This window comes from Lagopus muta, chromosome Z, assembly GCF_023343835.1.
Source record: "Lagopus muta isolate bLagMut1 chromosome Z, bLagMut1 primary, whole genome shotgun sequence".
Lineage (NCBI taxonomy): Eukaryota > Metazoa > Chordata > Aves > Galliformes > Phasianidae > Lagopus > Lagopus muta.
Genome location: NC_064472.1, coordinates 33,994,327 through 34,018,905, shown reverse-complemented (window position 1 = coordinate 34,018,905; position 24,579 = coordinate 33,994,327). Strand labels below are relative to the sequence as shown.

Below are 24,579 nucleotides of genomic sequence, written 5' to 3'. Positions count from 1 at the left end.
TTCGCGGTGAGGTTATACGATCACCTAAGCCAGGGAGCCCCCACAGGCCAGCCCGGCCCTGCAGGCCTGGCGCTGCTACCTCCGCGGTAGGCCCTCGGTGGGCCCGCAGGACGGCGGCAGCTCGGCTCTTCTAGGCATGCGCCGTCCGTCCCGGCTGTGCCCGGACTCCAGTTCCCAGCATGCAGCGCGCCTAACGGACTCGGAGCGCGGCGTCACCACCGGCAGGACGCGGCTCGATCCTGTCCAATCAGCGCCCGCGCGTGGTCTCGCGGCTCCGCGGCGCGGCGAGTTCGGGCGGGAAGCGGGAGATGGCGGCGTGGCTGCCGTTGGGGTAGGCGGCCGTGGCCCTGCTTCCAGTTCTGCTTGCTCCTTAAGAGAAAGATGTTCCAGCAGCGTCCAGGCGACGTGGGCGCGGAGTGGAACTGGGAGAGGGAGCATCTCTGGCTCTACCTTTTGGCTCTGGGCTTCGATCCGAAGGCTGCCGAAGGGGCTTCGGGCACCAACCTGCTGCTGGGACCGTAAGGCCGAGGGAGCGCCGGGGCGGAGGAGGGCGCGGGGGGCCTCCAAGGAGGGCGTGGATGGTGTGTGGCGTGGAGGCATCAGGATTGCTTCAGAATTTAAGTTACAGTTCGTAATACTTCAATATAAAGTAACGTTCTGTGTTACTCTTAAGTGATGGGTTAAACGCTCTGTAAGCTTGGCTGCTTTGCTCCTTGTCATGTGGCTGTATGTGTGTTTTTAGGTCTGCCTTTGACATGCCAAGCTACAGCACTTTCCACGTTATTGCCCTGTTTTTGTTCACTAAACTGGACCAGCAGCGGGCAGTAAGCACTTTCAGGTGAGTGATTTGTTCAGTGTTGTTTTGTTCAGTGCTATGCACGTCGTAAAGAATATGTTGTAGCAATTAGTGAAGGGAAAAAGCGGTCTCTTGAGGAGTACTGTGGGAAAATGGCATTCTTTCAGTGGATTTGTTTCCCCTTTATCTGTAGTTTGTAAACTTATTTTAGACACAGCGGCTGTACTTTGATAAACTTAGTGTTTCTGCAGAAGCAAAGTAATCTGTCTCTGCCTTTTGTTTTCCGCACCAAACACTGAATAATTTCTCCCAGTTTAGAGATTGCTGCTGAAAATTTTCAGTGTGATAAGAATCCCGTCTTCATGTATTCTGATATGACAGAATTGCTTTAGTAGCTTATCAATTAAATAAACTGTGGAGGGAAGGATACAAAAGCTGTAAGCATTCAGGCTGTTTTTTCTGAGTCTAAAACAAGTACAGACAAATCTCTCTCTGAATAAGTCCATAATTCTCACATCAAGAGAAATCTTGTTTTAATATGCTTCTTGCTGTTTTTGGTCTGGGCATCATGCATCATTCTCAGATGGCATCACAGATAAAACTTTGTTTACAACGTATGAACGATGTAACTGAATACTTGAAGATATATTAAAATATATTTTTTCCTCTCTCCTCTCCTGTTGCCTCTTTAAAATGGAAAGAAACTGTACGTTTCCAGAGGTAAGACCTTCAGATCTTGAATTCAGGAAACTGTGCAGCTCATGGCTGAAAGAAATTTCAGTAAGTGTTAAAAAGGAGTGGAAACTGATTGTCTGTTGGTTTCTCTGACGTCATTCTTTCTTTGTTGTTGTTTGCTCTGAAAGAACATAACTGAGTTTTAAATCAAAGGAATAGGTTTTAGTTAATGCCTTATTTTGTGTAGTGTATCATATCCTTCCTCCGTAAAAGCTGTGTTACGACAGAGGTTGAATCTTGGCTGCAAAAGCTGCTATGTATTTCTTCTGGTTGATCATATTTGGTGGTTATGGAATCACAGAATATCCTGTGTAAGAAGAGATCCAAAAGCCTGTATGATGCTTGTATGGATGGAACTACAGAGGTTGCTCTGAAAGTACTGCCTCCTGCTTATTTCCTTGGAAATAGAACAGATAAAAGGAGCTAATAATTTCAGAGCAGCCTTGAATTTGCTCTAACTTGGAAGATACTTGGTAAAGTTAAATGAAAAGGTATTTATTATTTAAAAGTGATTTCAAATACTTTAAAAACTTAAGAATGCTCTTTACATATAGGGAAATTTGACTATAAATTTTAAGGGCATTGTTCTAAAGAGACAAAACAAAATTTCTTGTTTTAGGTATCATTGACTTCTTAAGCCTTCTGATGCTGCATTTGTTTAAATAGGAGATCTAGAAATCTTTATGTACTCGGGCATTTTGAGTAATAGTGGACAAGATGAAACCTGCCTACAAAAAAAACCTTAGTAAGGTCAAAGAAGAACAAATTATACAGTTAAGTTATCTCAGCAGAAAGTGAGAAGGAAAGCCTGAATGTTATTGTAAGGTAGAGATTGCTAGTAGGAATGAGGAGGGTAGAAATTTCTGAAATTTACTTTACACTAGACTTTATCTTGAAACTAATTTTTTTTGTATGGAACTATGGGTCATAGAAGAATGTTCAGAAATATTAGTTTCTTTCTTGGAGTAGAATAACCATCAGATATAGTGACAAAGCAGATTAGGTTTTCATTGGACTTGCAAGCAAATAGGATGCAGTGCTTCTGTGTTCTTTGCATAAGAATGTTTGGTGGCTGTTTATAGCTATTATTTTTTTGACTAATTGTGTATTTAAAATCAATTTCACATCTAGAATGAAGAGGGAAGTGGTATTCCTCAAGCTGCAGCTTCTTTTTTTTTTTATTCTACTGGTCATAAATTTATTCACTTAATGTACCGGTTTGCAAGATATGTAGTAGTTAAAGATCTGGAAAAGAGCTCTGCAGGTAAGCTGTTATGGAACAGTAACGTTATTTCTTTTATCACTGTCAATTAATGTCTGAAGTTCTGAATGCATGCCAAAAGCTGAAAGTAGGTCTGTGTCGGTTGCTTAGCTCAAAATCTCTCACAAAGTTGCTGTGTGCTTGCATAGAACTCATAGAACAATGCAGACTGCGTGGCTTACTGTTACTTTGCAGATCTTGGTCCTAGGTTCATGTACATAATGTTGACTGTGCATCCACATGATGATTTACTCCAAAAGTGTTTTTTTTATTATGTGCTCTTTTTCACAATGCGAGGATTCTGAAGGATGTAGACTACCTGTTGTAGACATTTTGTGTTTTCTTGGCATAAAGAACAGGAAAAAGGTGTGAGAGGGAAGGAGGGAATGGAGAAAGCTGTCAGAAAAGATAGTATACTGCATAACCTGCTTCAGTCCAGGTAAAATGGGCAACCTTACATATAGTTCTCTTAATTAAAATTAGGGAGACTAGGAAGTTATCTGTTTCCTAAAAGTGAATCATGCAATTCAAATATTAATTTTCTTTTAGACAGCAAAATACCTTTTGTTGAAGCTGCATGCTTCAGTCCTGAGGATTTGCATAAGGCAGATGAAAGATGCAGAGTGGCACGTAACAAACTTCTGCAGATTTTACTGAGGAAGGATTATGTCATCCGAAAATATAAGAAAACATCCCAGTGAGTAATGCCTTTAAAGAAACAGTATTTTCATAAAAGCTTACTTTTTGTGTGTACTTTTGAAAGGATCTGAGCAGGATGTATCTCACTTCCTTTGTGAGTTGTGCTGAATTCATTACTTTGCTCCACATTTGCCTCCTTTAATTAATTTTAACATACTATTTGTAGGAAATTACTTCTTCAGTTAGGAGATGCTGTATATTGGAAGATGCAACTACCTGGTCACTGAGAATATAGAATTCTGCATGTGTGGCGCTATTTGAAGGATCTTACATGAGAAGATAACAGTTTCAGAATATAATGTGAAGTCTTTGCTTTATGGTGTAGGATTTTATTTGTGTAACTCTTAGTTAATTCACCAAAATTTGCTGTTCTTTCTTTGTCTAACACTGTCAGAAATATTTTTTTCAATTTTGTGTGGGGCTGTGTGGAGCCAAGAGTTGGACTCAGTGATCCTTGGGGATCCTTTTTAACTTGGGATATTCAGTGATTTATTCTTTCTCGTGAGAATTGCTTCCATTTTGGTTAGAAATAATAATTAACTCTGTATACAGGCATAGAGTAGATTTTCATTGGAATTTACATAATTTAGGTGAGATACTTCACATGATTGGAGAGGTGTAGTGGGCAGTTGCAAGCTTTTTAGGAAAGAGCATAAAAGGTGGAGGGATTGTAGTGTAGGTAAAAAGAAGTTTCAGTGCATGGAGCTTAATTATATAAAAGGAGATCAGTCCGTTTCATGCCTTTAGATCAAAATCTGAGATGTCATCATGAAAGGTGGTGTATAACATTCCTTGATTAGGGAAAGTTGATAAAGCCTTCTTAGACAAATCAACCACATTTCAGGCCTCCAGACCCCAATTCATACTGATGACTTCAGTTTATGCTGGAAAGGCCATGTAGTGGTGCATAAGCAATCTAAGCAACTTCTGTACTGCACAGAGGATGGCTTTAATACAGTCACTGGGTGTGCTGAGTAGGAATTATTTTGGATTGACTGACTTAAGGGAGGCTTGTCTGGAGGCATAACTGTGAACAGGAGCTTTATCATCAGCTCAGCCAAGATCACAGAACTTAAGATCCAAGGGAATAAGAGGAAGACAACTAGAATTGAAAAGACACTGAGGTTAAGAGCAGATTTCTACTTGGCAACTGTTATGAGGTATTTTTTGGAAGGAAGGGGAGCTGAGAGTTTCCAGGATATTCTCAGAGGAACCATCGTTGAAGCTCAGAAATGGTCCATCCTGTTAAATGGAAGTAAAAAAAGCATACACTACAGGAAACCAACCTTTTGAAATGGTGAACAACTTTTAAAATTCAGAAGTTAATAAGTAGCATAAAAGGTGACTGTGTTCCAGATAAGGATATAGAAGTATCTTTCAGGTGTGCAGCAATACAGTTGAATCGCCCAAAGGGTAGTAATACCTCAAAGGCTAACTGGCAGCTCATCATGATTGGAGTTCCTGTGGAGTTGATCTTGACTTATTCTTCACTTTTATAAAGAGTCTGGATGAGTGGGATGAGTGCAGTCAGATTTGCAGATGATGCCTTATGAAAACAGTTAGTCATGCTAGAACAAAAACAGGTCACACTGGATTTGATTCACAAGAACTGTATGAGGTTTAATGAAGATGAATGTGAAATTTGGGATTGAACAAAGCAGCCATTTGATCTGGTGAATTACTGATGGGGAAGCAACTCTACCAAAATCAGCCAGCAGTGAGGATTTCGTTGGTCTGCAACCTGAGCATGAGCCTGCAGTGTGCTCTGGCAGCAGAGGTGACCAATAGCATTCTGTATGGAAAAGGAGTACAGGCAGCAGAACATAGGATGGATTTATTTCACTCTGGTTTGCACTACTTATACTGCACCTGGAATACTGTGTTCAGTTTTGGTACCTCCAATTGAAGAGAGACATTGAAAACTAGGGAGATTCTTGAACAGAAACTCCATGCTTAGAACTTTTGAAAACTTGACTCATGAGGAAAGGTTGTAGTTGGGTTTATTTAATCACTATCACTATTTAATCACATGTAGATCACTATGTTTTGGGGTGTAATCACACTTTTCCTGTATCTAAAGGGTAGCTAAAGAAGAGATGGAGGTACTTCACATTAATTTACAATGACAGAACAAGAGGCACAAGGTGCTTCAGGGGGGAAACTCTGGATTTACAAAGAAAAAAAGTTTCTCATGTGAAAACAGTTAAAAACACTGAAGAAGTGGTAGAATTTCCTACACAATTTCCAAGACTGGTCTTAACAGGGCCATGTACAGTTGATGAATATGTTTAAAAGTTTATACTGATAAACAACTAAGAAATTTTTAGAAAAAATACGTTTTGGGTCTAATAAAATTTAAGCTACTGCAGTGGAATATGACAGCTTAATTTACAAATTTTTAGTGGTTTTTCTGGCTGTCTTTCTTCTCAGGGTTGTGGTAAGGATCTTTCATATCAATTTTTATGTTGTTCCAAAATAACTTAATTGTTCAGATCTGGAAGGAATATAATCATTTAGTGAGTAAAATTCTGGAAGCAGCAAAACAAAAGCTTGGAGTTTTGAGAATCTGGGGTGACTGTAATTTTTTTTCTTTAGGTGTTTAATTAAAGAAATAAAACAGATGAAATGTGAATATGCACACCTCCAGCAACAGTTGCAGAAGTAAGTATTTCTCCTTGGAACTACACTAGATAAATAAAACAATTTTAAAATTAATTTATATGAAGTATTATTGACTTCAATTTTACTGTAATCCACTTGAACTTTTCTCTTTCATTTGCGCGTAGGATGGAATCAAAGGAACAAAACAAAAAAGACAGAGCTGAGAGAATTCAAAAGGTGAGCTTTCGACCTTTCCTGCCCCTTCCACTGCCCTGTCCCACCCCTTTTCCCCCCCTTTGTGGCAGATGATCACCATATTTATAACATTTGTGTAATATTTATCGCCATACTGGTATTTCTGCTTGTCTACCTGTGGTTATGCTACCTAGCTGTCTCTTCTGCCTGTATGCTATTTTGTTATTGTATTATGTTATTGTAATAGGTGTTTTAACATAGAATTTTTGTCCTTCTTTATCATTAAGGTTCGTAGTATGTGGACATTGATAACGGAAACCTTTTCATCTCTGAAAAAGGAAATGGAAATTGTAGAGTCTGTATGTGGAGGTCATGTTGATCAGATCGTTTTCGATGGAAGTAATGTTGTTGTCAGTATCCCACGTCTGTTGGTTGACAAAGTTGAAAACGGAACACAAGAAGTAAGTAATTTTTGTCCAAGCTGAACTGTTTTGCTTTTTTTTTTTTTTTTTTTTTTTTTTTGTCCCCAAGAGTGCAGTTAGGTACTTTAGAATTAAATACCTTTCACAGATTATAAAGATGGTTGCAAGGATAAACAAAACATGTAAAATGATTGTAAAAGCTTGTATGATTATGCTGCTGTTCTGTATTGGCAGTTTTTGAATTGTTTTCTTTTGAAGTTTGACATGCAGTAACTGCATTGCTAGGTTTGTCTAGTCAGTACTTGAATTTTTGCCCAACTGAGACTATAAAATAAGTTTGTTATTTAAACTACAGTACCAAATTGATTTTGTTTCCAGCATGGAGTACAGGGTGGTATTTAGGCCTGCTCTATCTTTTGAAGCAGTGATTAAATGGAATAGTTCCATTGGTTTATGCATTTTTAGTTGACACTGCTTTTTAGGCTGCCTTCAAGCAGATTATGCTTGAGAAAACCAATCTGAGACTTAAATCAGGGGTGTGGAGTTTTTTCCTTTTTTCAAATTTTTTTTTAAATGAAACAGTTGGAACCGAATCAAAGTACGGACTGTGAATCACAGTGCAAACATTATCCTTGCTGTGAATACAGAAGACAAAACTTCCTGTTACTGATGTGTTGTTACTGTTCAGTAACATGTTTTCCTTTTGCTTGCAATATTTCAAGGTGTGTACGGGAAATTTATATGAAGGCGAAAAGCTGAACTTTTTAACAGTCATTCAACTATTAAATGAAGCCCTAAGAATTTTAAGAGATGAATCATATCGGTTTGACTCAAAAAACCACTTACAGCCCATTGTGAAAATGGCTACGTTACAAAGTAAAATGCTATTGCGTCTGGAAGCAGCGAGGTAATTATCTGGAATTTTTGTCTGGTTCTCTGTTGTTTATTATGTAAATCGTGTCATCTTATCCTTGAGTCTTTCCTAAAAGAATTGCTTATAGTGGGAACGTGTACATTTGGCTTGACAAATTCATATTTGTCTTGATCCATCTGTATAATTTTTAAACTGGAATTTGTTCTTAAGTAACTTCAGTTTTTTTTTTCCCTTGCTCCATAGATACTTTAGGGGTTTGTTTCTGGAGACCTGGTTAATTAGCTGATTTGCTTTTTCAATATTGCATCAATAAGTTCTGAGATTGCAAAATTTTATCTGAAACTGAGCCAGGGAAAGTTTAAGCATGTATTTGAATGTAGTTCTTCCACTGTAAGGAAACATAAAGACAATGCAGCAGCTGTTTTTTAGGTTGTGAATTTCTGTTAGATTTTAGTGCAAGCACAAATGTGTTGTTGCATATCAGAGGTTTTGTAGGATAAGGGGAACATTTGATTGTTATTATGATGTGTTTTTAAGTATAATTTTTACTCCAACATAATGATCTTTCTTCCTTTGCAGACAAAGCATAGAAAATAGGTGCTTTATTTTGAATAAATCAAATTCTAGAAGACAGAAAGAGTGGATAATGAGGTGGGACAGCTCTCCTGGCTGGTCTTCACTCTGCAAACGGGATTTAGTAAGTAGTGCTCAGTTGATCTGATGCTGGGGAAGAGAAGGGATGAAGTGCATCTGTGCTGGTGTTTTCCGTTGTCGTATGATGCTGTACATCTTTGTTGAACTTCATGGTTAGTGAAGTATAGCAGAGTATAGCACAGTATAGCAGAGATTGCTTTCTGAAGTAGTTTTTCTTTGCAAAGAAAATATGCTCAACTTAGTGACAGCTGGTGTGACTTTATTTAATGTAGTGGGTGGAACTGCCTTGACAGCACAAATAAGAGTTGATTAATTTATATATCAACAATACATACTTCTTTTTCCCTCTGCTGTAGAAATTGAGCTTTCATGTGCTATTACTGGACATCTACTGAATTGTATTTTCCCCTTTAAAGGGATCTCCTTGATGAACAATAGAAATTCCATTCTGATGCTCGCATCTGTACAGAAATCTAAGGTTATATCCTTGCCCCAGTAGTGATCAAAAGCTGCATGTTGAGCCTGGCTTCTCATTTGCAGAAAAGCTACTATAAATAACTGCCTGTTAATTGCTGATGTTACACAGTTTTTTCTCATTGTTTGTGTAATTTTTCTTTTGAAAGGATCTGGGTGTGGTACAGGCTGTATCAGAAGCAGAAAAAGATTGTGAAGATTATATCTTTTCTCAAAATCCAGGATCAGATTCAGGTGTGTGAACTAGAGAAGCTTTTCCTTCTTCCCCACCCCCACCTCAACTTTTATGAGTTTTCATGGAACCCTGAATCACTGAATTGTAGAATCACAAGTGTTGCAAAAGACTTCCAAGATCATCCAACGCAACCCAACCATCTACTACATCAGACTACCACCAATATTAAGACCCCCTGCTTTTTGTTTGCAGATTTCCTTGTTAGACTTTGGTAATTTAGTTGTGAATGAATACGTAGAATAATTGCCTTTCATTTTGTCAACATAGTTCATTCAGGGGAGCATGTGGAATCTTCCCTCTCGAACAGGCATTCAGGAGCAGCACAAATGGGTGCTGGCTGCTAGTGGCATCTGTGCCTGCAGGAGCTTAATGAGCAAATGGGTTAAGATTCACCTGCAGTGGCTATATTGATTTATTTCTCTTTAAGTATTGGAGGAGCCTGTCCTGTGAATATTCTACATCTGTGGTGTGAGTTACCTGTACTGCCCACAAAGGCTTAGCAACAACAAAAGAAGAAGCAATACTGAAACACTTACTTGCTTTTCTAGATATTCTAGACCTTTGGGAGATAAGTTATGAGAACAGTGAATCAACCATCAGTGTCTCATCATCGTTAACACCAACTAGATGGTATGACTTTTAACAAGAAATTGATTTAAAAAAAAACAAACTAACAGCCAACATCAGTGGAAATGATGGAAACTTATTTTGTGAGCATAAGTGGAATATTTCAGTAATGCTCTCCTTGCTTGTTATGCCCACCTGATAGGGTAAGTAAAAAGTAAAGTAACTATGGCTTTCTGCACCTGGAGACTGGTAAGCAACTGCTGGCTGATAGTGTGCAGCAGCTGAACGGCAGGATTTTAGCTGCAACTTTTTAACTACATTCAATTAAGTTTTAAGAGGCAAAGGGGAGACTGGAGAATTCTTCTTCTCAGACTAGGTTGATGTAGATGTATTTTCATCATAGTCTGAGAATAAGAAAACAGATATTCCTGGGAGCCTTGTTTCTGTGTTTAAAAACAAATAAAGCAGCCTAAACAAACAAATCTAAGAGAAATCCCAGATTTGTGTCTTCTAAAATAACTTTTTTTCTGTCTCTTATTATAATTTAAAAAAAAAAAAAAAAAAGCTTAAAACAAGACAAAATTTCAGAAGTCTTCCAATGGGTTTTGACACAATATTTCATTAGTGCCAGAAAGTTTAATAAACTTGAATAACGGTATCACAAGATTGAAATCCTACAAATATTTGAATGTTGCCTACTAGAAGAGAGGGAGTTGGCAAAGAAAAACAATGCTGATATCATATACTTTGACATCAGCAGCTTATTTGCATATGAATCTCAAAAATTGTCCAATTGCTTAATGGAATTTCTCTCAGTGACTTGTTACAGCGTGGATTATTTTCTATTTATGATTGTAAAGACATTCAGCAGTAAGTATTGAAATTTTAGGCTGTCTTCCTAAGAAATGAGATCTGTATGTTACATTTTAGAGCTTTGCCATTAATACTGCAATAATCAGAAATGATTAGACTTGTGTGTGTGGTAGTCAGGTGATGTGTGTATGAATATTTAGGGGAAAGAACATCAAATCTGCAGAAGGTTTTCCAGTTGCCTTTGTTAGAAGAATATGGAAGACTTGTTTATAAAATATACTGCAACACCCCTTCTCTTTCACTTTGCTAATTAAGGGAAAAAGTTACATAATTACCAAGTTTGGGAGGCTGATACACAAATAGAGCTAAATCTGCTCTAGTTGTCACCTGTTCTCCCTATAGTAAAATTGCCTTCTGATGACCGGGACGAATTGAGGGAAATCGTAACGGACAGATACGGGGCACACAGGTGTGTAGTGGCTGTGCACTAAGTCTTGTATGCTACTTGTTTTGTTTTTCTCTAAAATGGCTTTTTTTGTTTGTTTTTTTTGTTGAAGGATCTCTTCAAAATCTTCAGAGTTGTCAGAAACATCTGAAAACAAAGACCTCTTAACTGAAAAGGTTATTCTTAAGTGATTTATCACCTGTCCAATGTTAAATGTCTTTAATATTTATTTTTGATGTTACTTGAAGCCTAGACTTAGTATGTTTTTCTGTGAATTTTTTTTTAAAGCAGTACAACTGTTCCTCTGAGTCAGTCCTAAACTGTGAAAACTAATTGCCATGAACTTCCTTAAGAAATAGGCAAGCAGTAGGAAATACGGGAACTTGATTATGACTTCTAGTACAACATCCAGTGTATCGCAGATTTCCTGCCTGTGAAAACAGAACTGACTTTTTTTTTTGTTGTGAGCAATTGTCAAACTAGGAAGTTCCTTTATGTTGTGTCTAAAAACAAGAGATACAATGTGTCCTAGGGGGAAATTGTACGTACAGTTGTCCATGGTGCTGTTGTTCATTGCAGCTTTTTGAAGGTAGTTGCAGATGATATTGTCTGTCTTCAGTAGTGACACCTCACTGTAGCCTCTGCTTATGTCCTACTTTTTTTTTTTTAAATAAAATGAGTGTCACAATAACTTGTATCTAGGTAGAATTTAAAACCTTGAAATATTCTTGCTGATATAAATGCCAAGTTCGTTGCTCTCAGAATTTGTGCGGCATCTCCTTTATGCTAGTTTTCTGAGACTTGAATTTAAAACTTTTCATAACTACTATATATTCCTCTAGGACTTGAATATTGAACCAGACAGTGGGAAAGAAAAGCCCATGCCTCCAAGGATCTCAGAGGATGGAAAAGATGAGCTCACCTTATCAGAATCACGGGAAAACTCAGAAGGTCATGTTACCCAGAGAGATGCTCCTCTTGAAAAGAAGGATGTTCTTGAGAAAGCTAGAGAAGAATTGGCAGAAGAGGTTAGGAAAAGTTATTGTTGGTTGTTTTTTTTGTTGTTTGTTTGTTTTTTTAATAAATATCTGTTCAGAAAAGAAATTGAAAATGTTTTTATAAAGTAGTTCTTTTCATGTGTGTGTGTAAAAGGCTTTTTTTTTCCATGCTAGACAGTTGCTACTGAGTTTTAGGAGTGATGATGGCCCAATGAACTACAATCTGAAAGCATAGAACAAAGCACAGAATATTTCTAAGCCACTGCAACGTGAATAGCACTTCCAAAAGAATCATAATGTGATTTTTAACACCTTTCATACTTCAGTTTCTGAACCACTGCATGTATTTAGAATTTGAAAGTCCTTTTTGTTTTTGAATTCTGTGGCTCAAACATTTAACAGATTTTGGGAATTTTAGCAAATATTTAACTATTCTTTTTTTTTTTTTTTTTTTTTCTTCACTTTAAGAGTTAAAATTCCTCCAGAAGATTGATTATTACGTTCACCACATCTTGATTTGAAAATTAAATTATCTTTCAGTGAAAGAGGGCAATTAGTTGTCGTCTGTTCGATTTTTGGAACTCTAACCTTTATACTTACACCATTCTTGACCAGTATCTCAAATATCTTTTGAGTGTGTGTTTTCATTTTAAAGGTAGATTCATGTGGGAGCTTCTTATCAAATTCTGATTTTGCTACCATAACTTAATTTTGTGTTTGTAGAGTACTGGTCGTGTTTTAAGCCTGAGTAGTAAATTGCAGAATAATCAGGAGGTTCCAAACTAATCCAGTCACTTAAGAGAACGTGATTTGCTTGGAGTCATAGCTAACAGAAGTTAAGAAGTTATAATTATGCTTTCTCAGAATTTGCTCTTCTGTAATATTCTACAGGTTGCAAAAATAATAACATCAGAGTCACCTCAGAGTGATGCAGGAAGAGGAATAGCATCAGATGATCTCATTGACTTTCTGGATTTTAACCCGTTTTTGACAAGGAAACAAATTCACCGAACTCCAGAAAATCTGCGTGAGTCTAAAATGCTGTTTATACTATATGCTATCACTAATGAGAAATGTAGCTAGCTCATTGGCATTGTACGTCTCACACATGAAGAATAATTCACTGAAGCTGCATGTAACCCTAAAATCTCACTTGTGTAGCTCAGGATCAGCAAGTAGTGTAAATTTGCATAAATGTTTCCACTAGCATAGATGTTTCCTGTGTAGAATCCCCTTCTGTTGTGAGGCAAGTGTCTTGGGAAAACTAAGCATAAACAAGTATAAAGGTGTTATTACATATATGTATATGTATTTGTATATACATATGTATGTATGTGTGTGTATATATATATATTTATATAATTATATAAATATATAAATATTTTATATGTATATAATATATATATATTTTTTTTTTCTAATTTCCTTATGTTACTAACTGGACAGTAGAAAAGTTTGGTTGGGAGTGTGAAAAAAATTTAAAAATTTTATTTGTTTTTATTTCATTAGTTTCTGAAATTAGAAACTCATGGAGAAAAGCTATTCAGTCTGAAGACTTGTCAGATGCAGAGCTGGTTTCAACCGAAGAAATAATAGATGCTCCAGTGGATGCTAGTCCTGCAATCCAGGATAAGGCAGCCATTAGTTTAGATGGGGGTTCCTCTTCATCTGCTGTACCTAATGTTGATTATCCATTGTCAGAACAAAAGTCCAAAAGAAGTTCTGCGCAATTTGCAGTTCTAATGCAAATGATAAGTCAAATCAATGTACCTATGATTTGGGAAGAAACATCTGAGATACTAGAGGATTTGGACAGTGAAGAAGAATTTGAGGACGCTGTTTCTGGGGAAAGTTTTATAGGAAAAACAAAACAATCACCGTGCATGTACGTAGAGAAGAGATTGAATACTCCATGTATTTCTTCAGAAGACAGTAGTAAAGTGAATACTCTACCCTCAGATCACCTTTTGGGTTTAATGGATAAAGATCTGCTGTGGAATGCGTCTCCAGTGTTAAGTTCTAAGAGCTGTGAAGTTGATGATTTTGGGATGCTGCATGAGACTACTCCAGAAGAGCTTAGTAGCAGAAGTTCTAAGAAATTTGTGATGTCTGAATCTGGATTAGGTTTTTTAGGCCGTGTATTTATACCACATAGTAAAGTAGATCATGGGAATATTCTTAATGTAAAGCCAAATCTAGATTCCCTGCTGAACAGATACAAAATGCTGAAAAAAAGTGTATCTGGAGAAGAACAGGAACTGCATGAGGTGCTTATTGGAGATGAATCTTTAAGTAATTTCTCAGACATAAGTCTTTCTCCAGATGAAGGAGAAAGAGGTGATTTGCAAATGTCTGTAGAACGCTTCAGCTTGGATGAAGAATTTGCCAAGATAAAATCACCAGTTCCTGACAACAATCCTTCCCTGCCATCTTTGCTGGTCTTCTCTAAACACCTAGAAGAAATGGCATCAAGTATTAATTAAATCCCATTAGAGCTGATAAATAAATTGAAGGGTAAGTGTCCATGTACTTTAGCAACCAGATTTTTGTCCATTTTGCCACCAGTTATACTACCACAGGTGTCATCTGATAGCTGAACCCTCCTGTAAAAGTGTCAGACAAAAGATTATTTGCATGCTTATTTCTTATAGATGATGGGACAAAAGCAAAGCACATGTGTTCTATTTTTCTTGTTTTATGTATGTCTTTCAAGGATGAAAAAAGATACTTGTCTGATTTTCTAAAGAAACCTACAGCTATTTAAAAACAACAACAACAACAACAAAAACAAACAAAAAAACCACTGTATGTGCATTAGCAGCAGAGTCATCTGAAGTTATATCTTGAGAATTCACAAAGTTGATTTGAAATAATACGTTTACCCTGAGTATGTGTAACTCTTTAGAAATATATATTAGGCAATATAAACTGGTGGAGTTCTCGGTTACGTGTTTGTAGTCTATGTGTCCTCTTTTGTTTAACCACTAGTGCACTGGTTTAAGAAACGCAAAGTTAACTTTTATGTACGTAAATAAAGATGGGCTAGTAATGGCAATACACTACTAAAACGTATGCTTTTAGTGACATACTAGAAGTCTCAGGAGCAGTGAGATTTATGCTTTGAGTGAAGGATTGCCACTTTAAATAACCAGACAAAAGGTAGTGATGCTTTTTCAAGTAATGCTTGACAAGGAAAACTTACTATATGCAGGGACTCGCATTGTTTGTAAACGTCAGTGGCTTAGGTTATATTGCTTAGTTTACCTCACTTTTAGTAAGAGAAACAAAACTCTGCTGCAGTGCATCTGCTGGATACTGCTCTGTAAGATATTTTTCAGAAGGATATCTTAGTCTAACTTCTGAAGACAAAATCTTTCCTTTGATACCCACTTTGTACTGTATGACTTGTACTTTGGTATTGTTTTGACATAGTGTTTTATGAAGAGATCTTGTAAGCGTGTGACAGTGACAGTGCCATTTGCTTTTTTCCATATCAAAGCATTGAGTAGATGATACTTTGGTCTAATATACTGCCAGTGTAAAAGGCAACTTGATACAGAATCACAGAATTCCTGGATTGGAAGGGACCTCAAGAGATCGAGTCCAACTCCCTGCTTAAGCGGGCATCGTACAATAGGTTGTACAGGTAGGCATCCAGATAGGTCTTGAATGTCTCCATACAAGGAGATTCTACAGCCTCTTTTGGTGACCTGTGCCATAGCTTCATCACCCTTCATCTTCATGATTGTATGGAACTTCCTATGTTCAAGTTTTAGGCCATTACTCCTTGTCCTATTGCTGCGCAACACTAGGAAGAGCCTGGTCTCATCTGGTCAGATATATGTATATATTAACATGAATTAGATCTCCCCTCAGTTATCTTTTCCCCAGGTTGAACAGACTCAGGTTACTCAGTCTTTACTCCTACGGGAGATGTTCCTGGTCCTTCATCATCTTTGTGGCCCTCTACAAGATTCCTGTTGTTTTTATACTGGGGAGCCCAGAACTGGGTACAATATTTTAAATGTGGCTTCACCAGGGAAGAGTAAAGGAGGAGGATTACCTCCCTCGACCTGCTGGCCATGCTCTTTAATGCTCTTTGGTGTACTGTTGGCCTGCTTTGCCACAAGGGCACACTGCTGGCTCATGGCCAGCCTATTGTCCACAAGAACACCCAGTTCCTTCTCAACAGATGTTCTCTCTGGCAGGTCATTCCCCAGTCCGTGTACTGATGTCTGCAGATATTACTCCCCACATGCAAGGCTGTTATTACTCTTACTGAACCTCATTAGGTTCCTCCCTCCCTACTCTCTAGTTTGTTCAGGTCTTGTTGAATGGCAACACCTTCTTCTGGTGTGTCAGCCACTCCTCACAGCTTTGTATCATCAGCAAACTTGCTGAGATGGGTTTCTATCCTTTAATTCTGATCATTGATGAAGACGTTGAACAAGACCAGACCCAGTACCTATTCATGGGGGTTTATGCTAGTTACAGGCCTCCAACCAGACTCTGTGTCATTGATGACAATCCTCTTACCTCTGCCAGTCCTCAGTCCGCCTCACAGTCAACTCATCTATCTCACGCTTTCTAGGTGTCATATGATGTTGTGGGAGATGCTGTTTAACACTTTGCTAAAGTCAAGGTAGACTACATCCACTGCTCTCTCCGCATCTACTCTGCCAGTGATGACATTGCAGAAGGCTACCAGGTTCGTCAAGCATGATTTCCCCTTAGTGAATCCATGTTGACTAATCTCAATAACTTTTTTCTCTTCCAATTGCTTGGAGAGGCTATCCAGAACAAGTTCCATCACCTTTCCAGGGTTGGAGGTGAGGCTTGTAGTTTCCTGGATTCTCTTTCTTGCCCTTTTTGAAGACTGGAGCAACAATGGCTATCCTCCAGTCTTCAGGCACCTCTCCCATTTGCCAAGAGCTTTCAAAGATTATCAGTAAGGGAGTGCTTCAGCAGCCTCCTCTGCCAGCTCCCTCAGCACACATGGGTGCATCCCATCATGCCCCATGGATTTGTGTGCGCTGATTTTGGCTAAATGTTCTCTGTCCAGATCCTTCACCAACAGGAATCTTTCTTTACCTGGACTGTCTTTCTTAACTCCGGGGTTTGGGATTTCCTGAGGGGCAGTCTTTGTAAGGGCTGAAGCAAAGAAAGCATTGAAAATTTCCATCTTCTTAGTGTTCCCTGTTACCAGGCACCTACCTCATTTTGTAGGGGACCCACATTTTCCCTAGTTTTTTAAACACTGTTGATACGTTTAAAAAACAAAAACCTTTCTTGTTATCCTTTACCTCTTTTGCAAGGTTTAATTCCAAGCAGGCATTAGCCCTCCTTGTTTCATTCCTACAGGCACTGGCAACATTTTTATGTTCTTCCTAGATGGACAGACTGTTTTTTCATATTTCATGGGCCTTCATTCCTTTTAGTTTATCCATGAGTTCATTGTTCATTCACACAGGCCTCTTGCCACCTTTCCCCAGTTTCTTACTCTGCACTTCAGTAAGAAACTAGGTGATGCACTGATCTTAAAATTGGACAAAGTGGTGTTTAAGTGTCAACCAGCTTTAATGGGCCCCTTACCTTCTAATGCTGTAGCCCAAAGGATGCCTCCAAGTAAATCTTTGAAGAGGTTGAAGTCAGCTCTCCTGAAGTCCAGGGCAGCAACCCTTAATGCTTTGCTTCTTCCAAACTTTCTTAACTAGGCTTCCAAATTTTCTCTTAAAATTGAGCATAAATGCTCATGCTGTATATTTTCCACTTAATTCTCCTATATAAATAACTTAGTAACATGAAATTGTGACTGTACTGATAACAGATGATTTTATCAGACTTAAACTTGAAGTGCTCTTTTATACCTATTTTTTTACTGTGTGCTAAATGTTGTTGGAACAGTATTTCCTGTCAGTTAATTGAACATTTCACAGCCATCAAAATTGGAAATAACATTTTATTACTTTTTTAATACATGCAGATACTTTAGGGACAGTATTTCTGTTAGTTAATTGATTAACTAGTTAGTTAATTACGCAATGTTAACCAATACATTTTTTTTTTTTTTTCCTCCAGATAAAGAGAAGCTGAATGAGAAGCTGAGCACAAAGGAACCACCATCATTATTGAAAAACTTGTAAAACATACGAACAATGGTAGTATTAAAATTATGGTGTACTTGAGTACTTCGTAATTTCTCCAAGCACTGTCTAGATGATAAGTTGCACTCCTTTTCTTGCCAGGCCTGTGTGCCAGACTTCTTGTCAGTGTCAGTTGCTTGCTTTGATCCCTTGTGTCTCAAGTCATCCATACTAATTTTCTGTGAACAACTCAAAACTTATGTACAAAATTATATATTCCTTTGTAAACACAGCTTTGAAAATAGATGTTGAGCATGTTGTTTTTCCATTCTAAAATTACATAATGTCTCAAAGGAGAAATCACAAAATATTTGGTGTCTCTATCCTACCCCTTTAAAATGGAAAATGTTTTGGTTCACTGCCTATGCTGGATTCTCTCCTCTTGAAACGTATGGTCAAGCATTACCATCAGTTTTCAGTGTTGATAAAGACCTTTTTCTTTAATAAATTTCTCCCACTGAAGTGGAATTTTTGGTACAATTCCTTCAGGCTTTGTACTAAAATTTCGAATTGAAGTTTCAAACTATGATTTCTGGTAGAGTTAATGCTATTTTATTTTCAGATTGTAGATATTCCGTAGTAGACTTATATAAATCTGTACACTGTGTGTAATGTATACATTTATGTTTATGACACTGCAATGTAATTGACAATAACATTATGACAGTGCATTTCCATGTTGATCTAGTTGTTGAACAGCTCGAGACTACAGCTATCAGCTGTCTGAAATAGGCGCAGCTGTGTTGCTTGCAGACCTGAGTTCTAGAGCTTGGTGGTGGTGACTTTACAAAGGCTTCCTAGGAAACTGACCAAGTACTTGTGCCCTGGTCAGAAAATGCTTGAAAACAGGAACCACAGTGCACTGGTCAGGATGCTAGCAAAGGAGCTTGGTCACATAAGCCAGGGAAGGAGCTGATCAGTTCAGATATGCTCTGACAGTATGATCTGCTTCTCGAAGTTCCCAGATTTTTTTTGACATAATTGTTTCAAGAGATTGCTGCTGAAGAGGTTTTCTGCTGTAGAGCATCTGCTGGGAAAGACCTGATCTGTAACTTTTTCTTACCAAACATGCATCCAGTGTCGCCTGTGCCTTTGCACTCAGTGCCATCCTTGAAGACGTGCGTTTGTCAGCTGTGCTCCTGTGGGTATGTAAGAATATGGGGAAAGGAACTTGGAACGGGAGTTCCCTGCTAGCAAGATGCACTACTCATTAGTGCTACAGATGTTACTCGCTGCTCTTAAGTTACAAGTGGAAAATTATAAATACTTTTTTCCATATGGGATGTACTGAATGATGTAATTCTTGGTTTTCTTTTTTGTTTTTCATAGCATAGAGGTATACAAATGGCAAGGAGACTTCCCATTTTTCTTTTTACATGGATTGCCTCTCTAAGAGGAGAGCATTTAACTTTTTGGCCACAAGTGTGGTTTCAAATACATCTTTCAAATACATACTACTAACTTTGAGTGCTTTAAATTAGTGAAAGTTATCCTTCCTCTGTAAATGCGCAAATTATGAAAAAGATGAGAACTCTGCAAATAGAATAGACTACTGAAAGCAGCAAGATTTGTTAGTACTTGTGTCTTTTGAATGCCTGCAAATGCAGACATTCAATGCAGTAATTAGTTTTATGCCCTCTAACATAAGACCCATTTTCTCATGTTTGCAAGTTAAAAAAAAAAAAAAAAAAAAAGACGAAGTGGGGAAAAATATTGACTCAAAACTTTGTTTTAAAGCTGTAAAATTATAAAGAGGGAATGTATAAGATGCTGATACAGAGTTCATGTCAGATTGGAATGTATTACACATGATGAATAACAAATAAATAATAAATAAATGTACTCCAGAAAGAGAAGTATTTTTTGTTACCAAGCTGCATTTTTAAAGTATTTTTATTTGTCTTATTTGTAAGATGCAAGTGCTTCTGCTCCTTCCATTCTTCATTCTGTATGCATTATTCCTTTATTTGATAAGCTTTTGTATTTGACTTTGAGACCTGTGTTAAAGAAAGGCAACAGTGATTTGATTATTCTGTTTTGGTATTGGTTTTGGTATGAAGGCCTTAAACTTAAAGCTTTTGGATCTGGATTGAGAAGGATCCTTTACTCTATCCAAATAATGTATATGTTTGCTTTTGAGGCACTTAATCTTTCAGAAGCTACACAAGCTGCTAGGATAGATATTTTGCAAGAGCAGCTAAATAGGATGTAGATAATATGTGGCCTGTCTTACGAGAAATCCAACTGTGATGTGGGTTGCTGCCACATTGGCAGTTCTGAATTAAGTAGTAATGGCTAAGAATATGGCGCATGGAATCAGATCATCACAGAAATTAAACAATTTCCAGTATCTCAGTACTCAGCACTGATGAGGCCACACCTTGAGTACTGTGTTCAGTTTTGGGCCCTTCAGTACAAGAAAGACATTGAGATCTTGGAGTGTGTCCAGAGAAAGGCAATGAAGCTGGTGAGTGGTCTGGAACACAGATCTCAAGAGATGAGGGAGCTGGGATTGTTCAGACTGGAGGAGGCTCAGGGGTGACCTTTCTCTCCCTTGAACAACCTGAAGAGAGTTTGTGATGAGGTGAGGGTCGGCCTCTTCTCCCATGTAACTAGCAATAGGATTAAAGGGAATGGCCTCAAGTTGCACCAGGGGAGATTCAGGCTGGATGTTAGGAAATACTAGTCTGAAAGAGTGGTCAGATGCTGGAACACGCCTGCCTGGAAGGTGGTGGAGTCACCATTCCTGCAGGTGTTCAAGAAACAATTAGATGTTGTACTGAGGGATGTGGGTTAATGGGAAATGGTGATAGGTGGACAGTTGGACTGGATGATCTTGGAGGTCTTTTCCAACCTTGGTGATTCTATATAAAATAGCAAAAATAAAATTGCCTTGCATCTTAGGAATTTTTCACTGTTTGCTTGCAGGCGAGTGGAACTGCTGAAGTCTGGTCTTACCAGTAAAGACCACGGCTTTTAAAAATACCAAGGTTTTATCAGTAAAGACCAAGAGGAGTTTTACTCAATATATGTCTATAAGCATTGTTTCTCAAATAATGGGGATTGCTAATTGTCAGCAAACCTCACTTCATCAATTTACAGCTTATCATTTTGGCAAAATTTTCTTCCTTTTTGTGGGTAGATACGAGAACAAAACTAATCTGTCATTTCAAAATTTCTGTTTACTGAATGGTAAAGCAAATGGATCAAGAAGAGTTTTTGTGGTGTTAGACGTTCCGATAGTTTCAGAACATGGCAATGTAGAAGCATAGCGTTCTGGAAAATGGAATAAAGTATTAAAGCCCTAAGCTTCTGAAGAAGGAAACTTTGAGGATAGAACAAATATCAAAGAAAAGTACCATCATTAAGTTGCTTAAAAATAAATTAATGGACCATTGAACAACTGTACCTTCTAATGAGAGAAGTTGGTCATTCTCCTCTTAACCCTCCAATCAGACTGACTGAGTCTAGAAAGACTCAGTAGAAACTAAAAATAAGTTCAGTTTACAACAGCACAGATAACTGCTCTTGGCAGGGTTTTGAAGACAGGTACTGTACGTATGTTGGCTTTCTTAAGTCAGCTAGGAGCTTGCGGTCTTTAATCAATTTTCAATTTCCTTTCTAGAATTCGTTCTTTGCCTGAAAGGGCTATGGCAAAGCATGTTTGTGAGTGCACCAGGAAGTCTGTATTCCCTTAAGGAAAATGACTGCACTGCATATGAGTACTGTATTTTTTTTGTGAAACTTGGTAGCCACCTGCAAATTATGTGTTTGCCTTTTTGTTACGTGGTTTGCCAGTGTAGTTTTCAGACCTGAGTTTTATACCCCTGGCAATATTTGATACTCAGCTGAATTGTGACAGTAGTGTCTTATGAGTAATATTTTCTGCAACCGTGTTGTTGTAAATATTTGAAATAGTGGCTCTCTAAGTTATAGTTTGATGTGCTTGTGTTCTCTGTGATCTAGTTACGATAGATTGGTTGGATTTAAATGGTCCAAAGATTTGCAAATTGTTGATGTCTTTCTGTCTGATACAGCTGTCCACCTATCTCCCCTCTCTCAGTTTAGACATAGTGTGATGAGGTGCTTACTGCTCCTTATTGCGTATGTGGAAAGAAATGACTTGGGGCTGTGAATCCTAGACTTCCCCTTGCAGTCACGACGCAGTGCTTTCTCATATCCTAGGATGTGTCATACTGTCAGGAGCATTTCTGTGCTGCATACATTTAACGCAAGGAACTGCCAAGATACACGACTAGGAGAAGTGAGTAGAGTGCACCCATTTATATTCTTGGCTTGGTTAACATAACCTTCTTTTGACTGTTTAGTATTGAATTCCTGATTTTTTTTATTTTTTATTTCTATTTTTTTTTGTCTTCAACTTACAGAGAATGTAAACAGGTGTCTTTTGCAGCATATCTTATTGTTGCTGGATTGGTTTGTTTTTACAGGTAGAATAATAGCTACTACTTACTGCTGAAGACACTTTGTTTCTCTGACAGACTGTTCGGATTATTCTAGGTCTGGCACGGTGAAAAGGGGATTTGTGAAAAGGATCCTTATTCTGTGAGATCACCTTTTTGTGATCTCATAGGAGACTATTCTAAACAGCTTGCTTCTCTCAAAGTAATTCTACTGCATGAGTCGTGACCCATCTGCTTACCATAAAGTAAAAGCCCAAGATAACAGCAGCTTGCAAGAACTGATTGTTTTTGCCCCTTGTTTCTTATTATTCTGAATTTTTCACCAGAAGATGGCAGCAGGTTAACGTTAGTCACAAATATTTTGACTGCTTACTGTTGGATAAATACAGAGATACTTTGCTAAATATTTGGAACCAACTAGTTTACCATAGGCTGCAGCATGAAAACCGACATTTCAAAGTTCTGCATGTCAAGTAGTTTTGTGGCTTTGTAGGTCAGGCTGCGCCTGGCCTGCCAGTCCTCTGTAAATGTTGGCATTTATTTCTAAACCTCAGTGTTAGGGTTTCACTTGGTGGCCTTTCAAGAGCATTTATTTTGGAAGAAAAATCAAAGCAGGTAGAGCTGATGCTTAAATTAGTTTGCATTTATTGTATACTGCCTTTTAGTTCAGGAAAATGTTTCATTCTTTTCCTAGAATTAATTTACTTGGCAATATACTTCAGTTAAATATGGGTGACATTTTCCGTGGCAATAGGCATCAGTTCCAGTTCTTTCTCCACTTCTATTGTATGGTTCAGAAAGAATTTTTGTTTTCAATGAGAAGACTAAGTAAATATTGACTGAAAAATACAGAGTTCAGTAGCCCTGGCAGATATTTTGTGGAAAGTAAGCTGTGGTGGCCAGAAAAACAAAGGTGTGGGTTTTTTGTTGTTGTTATTTTTCCCCTTGTAGCAATAGATGAATTGTTATTGTAGTAAATATTCATAGATATATAATAGTTTGGGTTGGAAAGGACCTTTAACAATCATGTAATCCAATCCTGCTGCCATCGGCAGATATCTCTCACTAGATCACAGGGCATCCAACCTGGCCTTGAACACATCCAAGGGCAGGGCATCCAGAGCTTTTTCATAGCAACCTTTTTCAGAGTCTCATCACCCTTTGAGTAAAAAACTTCTTTCTTACCTCTAACATAAATCCCCCTTTTTTCAGTTTAAAACCATTACTGCTTGCCCTACATGTCCTTGTAAAATGTCTCTCTCTAGTTTTCTTATAAGCCCCCTTGATGTGTTGAAAGGCTGCAAAAAGGTATCTCTAGAGCCTTCTCTTCCTCAGCCTGAGCAACCTCAACTTCTCTGCAGTGCTGCTTTCAACCCATTCATCACCCAACTGGTACTGATTGAGATTACCCTGACCCAGGTGCAGCATCTTGCCCTTGGCTTTGTTGAGCTTCATGAAGTTCATGTGGGTCCACTTCTCAAGCCTGTCCAGGTCCATTTGAATGGCAACCTTCCTTCTATCCTTTCAACTGCAGTACTCAGCTTGGTGTCATCCACAAATTTGCTGAGGATGAACTTTGATCTGTCTAGACTGTTGATAAAGATGTTAAACAGCACTGGTGGATCCTGAAGGGATATTGCTCCACTTGGAAGTTGAGCCATTCACCAAGAATCCTGTGATAAAGCCATCCAGCCAATTCCTAATCTACTGAATAGTCCAACCTTCAAACCCATCTATTTCCAATTTAAAGACAAGGATGTTCTGTGGAATGATGTCAGAACCTTACAGAAGTTGAGGTAGGTGATATCAATTCCTTTTTTCTCTTGTCCTCTGATATAGTCACTCCATCATAAAAGTCCACTGGATTTTAATAACTCCTCTGCTGTTTCTGCTCCCAGCATGTTTCTCAATCTCTTGGTGCATCTGAGAGCATCTGCTTTCAGCTTGTAGCTTCTTTCCCTCCTCTTATTTGTCTGTTGCAAAGTCTTTTTGACGGGAAATCTGCAGAACCATGTTTTCAACTTCAGTGAACAAGGCATATTTGCCAAATGTTCCAGCTTGTCCCTTTCTGGTCTCTTACTTGTAACACATTCGGTGTATGAGGTTAGTGTGACAACTCTGTTTAGTTAACTGTAGTGCCATTGGATGTAGTCAAGAGAGTTACAAAGAGCGCTTCTGGGTGAGCTTAATTTTCCTTGTGACAGCTGTGAACCTATTGTCTATGAAATGACTTGTGATGATCT

General features: G+C 38.1%; 1 protein-coding gene and 1 non-coding gene across 2 annotated transcripts; both read left to right on the top strand.

Annotated features, from left to right (window-relative positions):
• Window positions 1–98: 98 nt before the first annotated feature.
• On the top strand, window positions 99–19,765 carry HAUS6 (HAUS augmin like complex subunit 6). Its single transcript, XM_048931174.1, has 17 exons — window positions 99–518; window positions 743–838; window positions 1,498–1,516; window positions 2,663–2,795; window positions 3,342–3,489; window positions 6,087–6,152; window positions 6,278–6,329; window positions 6,575–6,748; window positions 7,432–7,616; window positions 8,163–8,280; window positions 8,861–8,945; window positions 9,495–9,576; window positions 10,884–10,947; window positions 11,614–11,799; window positions 12,661–12,796; window positions 13,279–14,283; window positions 17,848–19,765. Exons 1-16 carry the CDS (start codon window positions 382–384, stop codon window positions 14,250–14,252), a joined length of 2,655 nt encoding a protein of 884 aa, XP_048787131.1. The 5' UTR covers window positions 99–381; the 3' UTR covers window positions 14,253–14,283; window positions 17,848–19,765.
• On the top strand, window positions 10,668–10,797 carry LOC125687435 (small Cajal body-specific RNA 8). Its single transcript, XR_007374065.1, has one exon. It is a non-coding gene; the product is annotated as a small Cajal body-specific RNA 8 (non-coding RNA).
• Window positions 19,766–24,579: the final 4,814 nt, after the last annotated feature.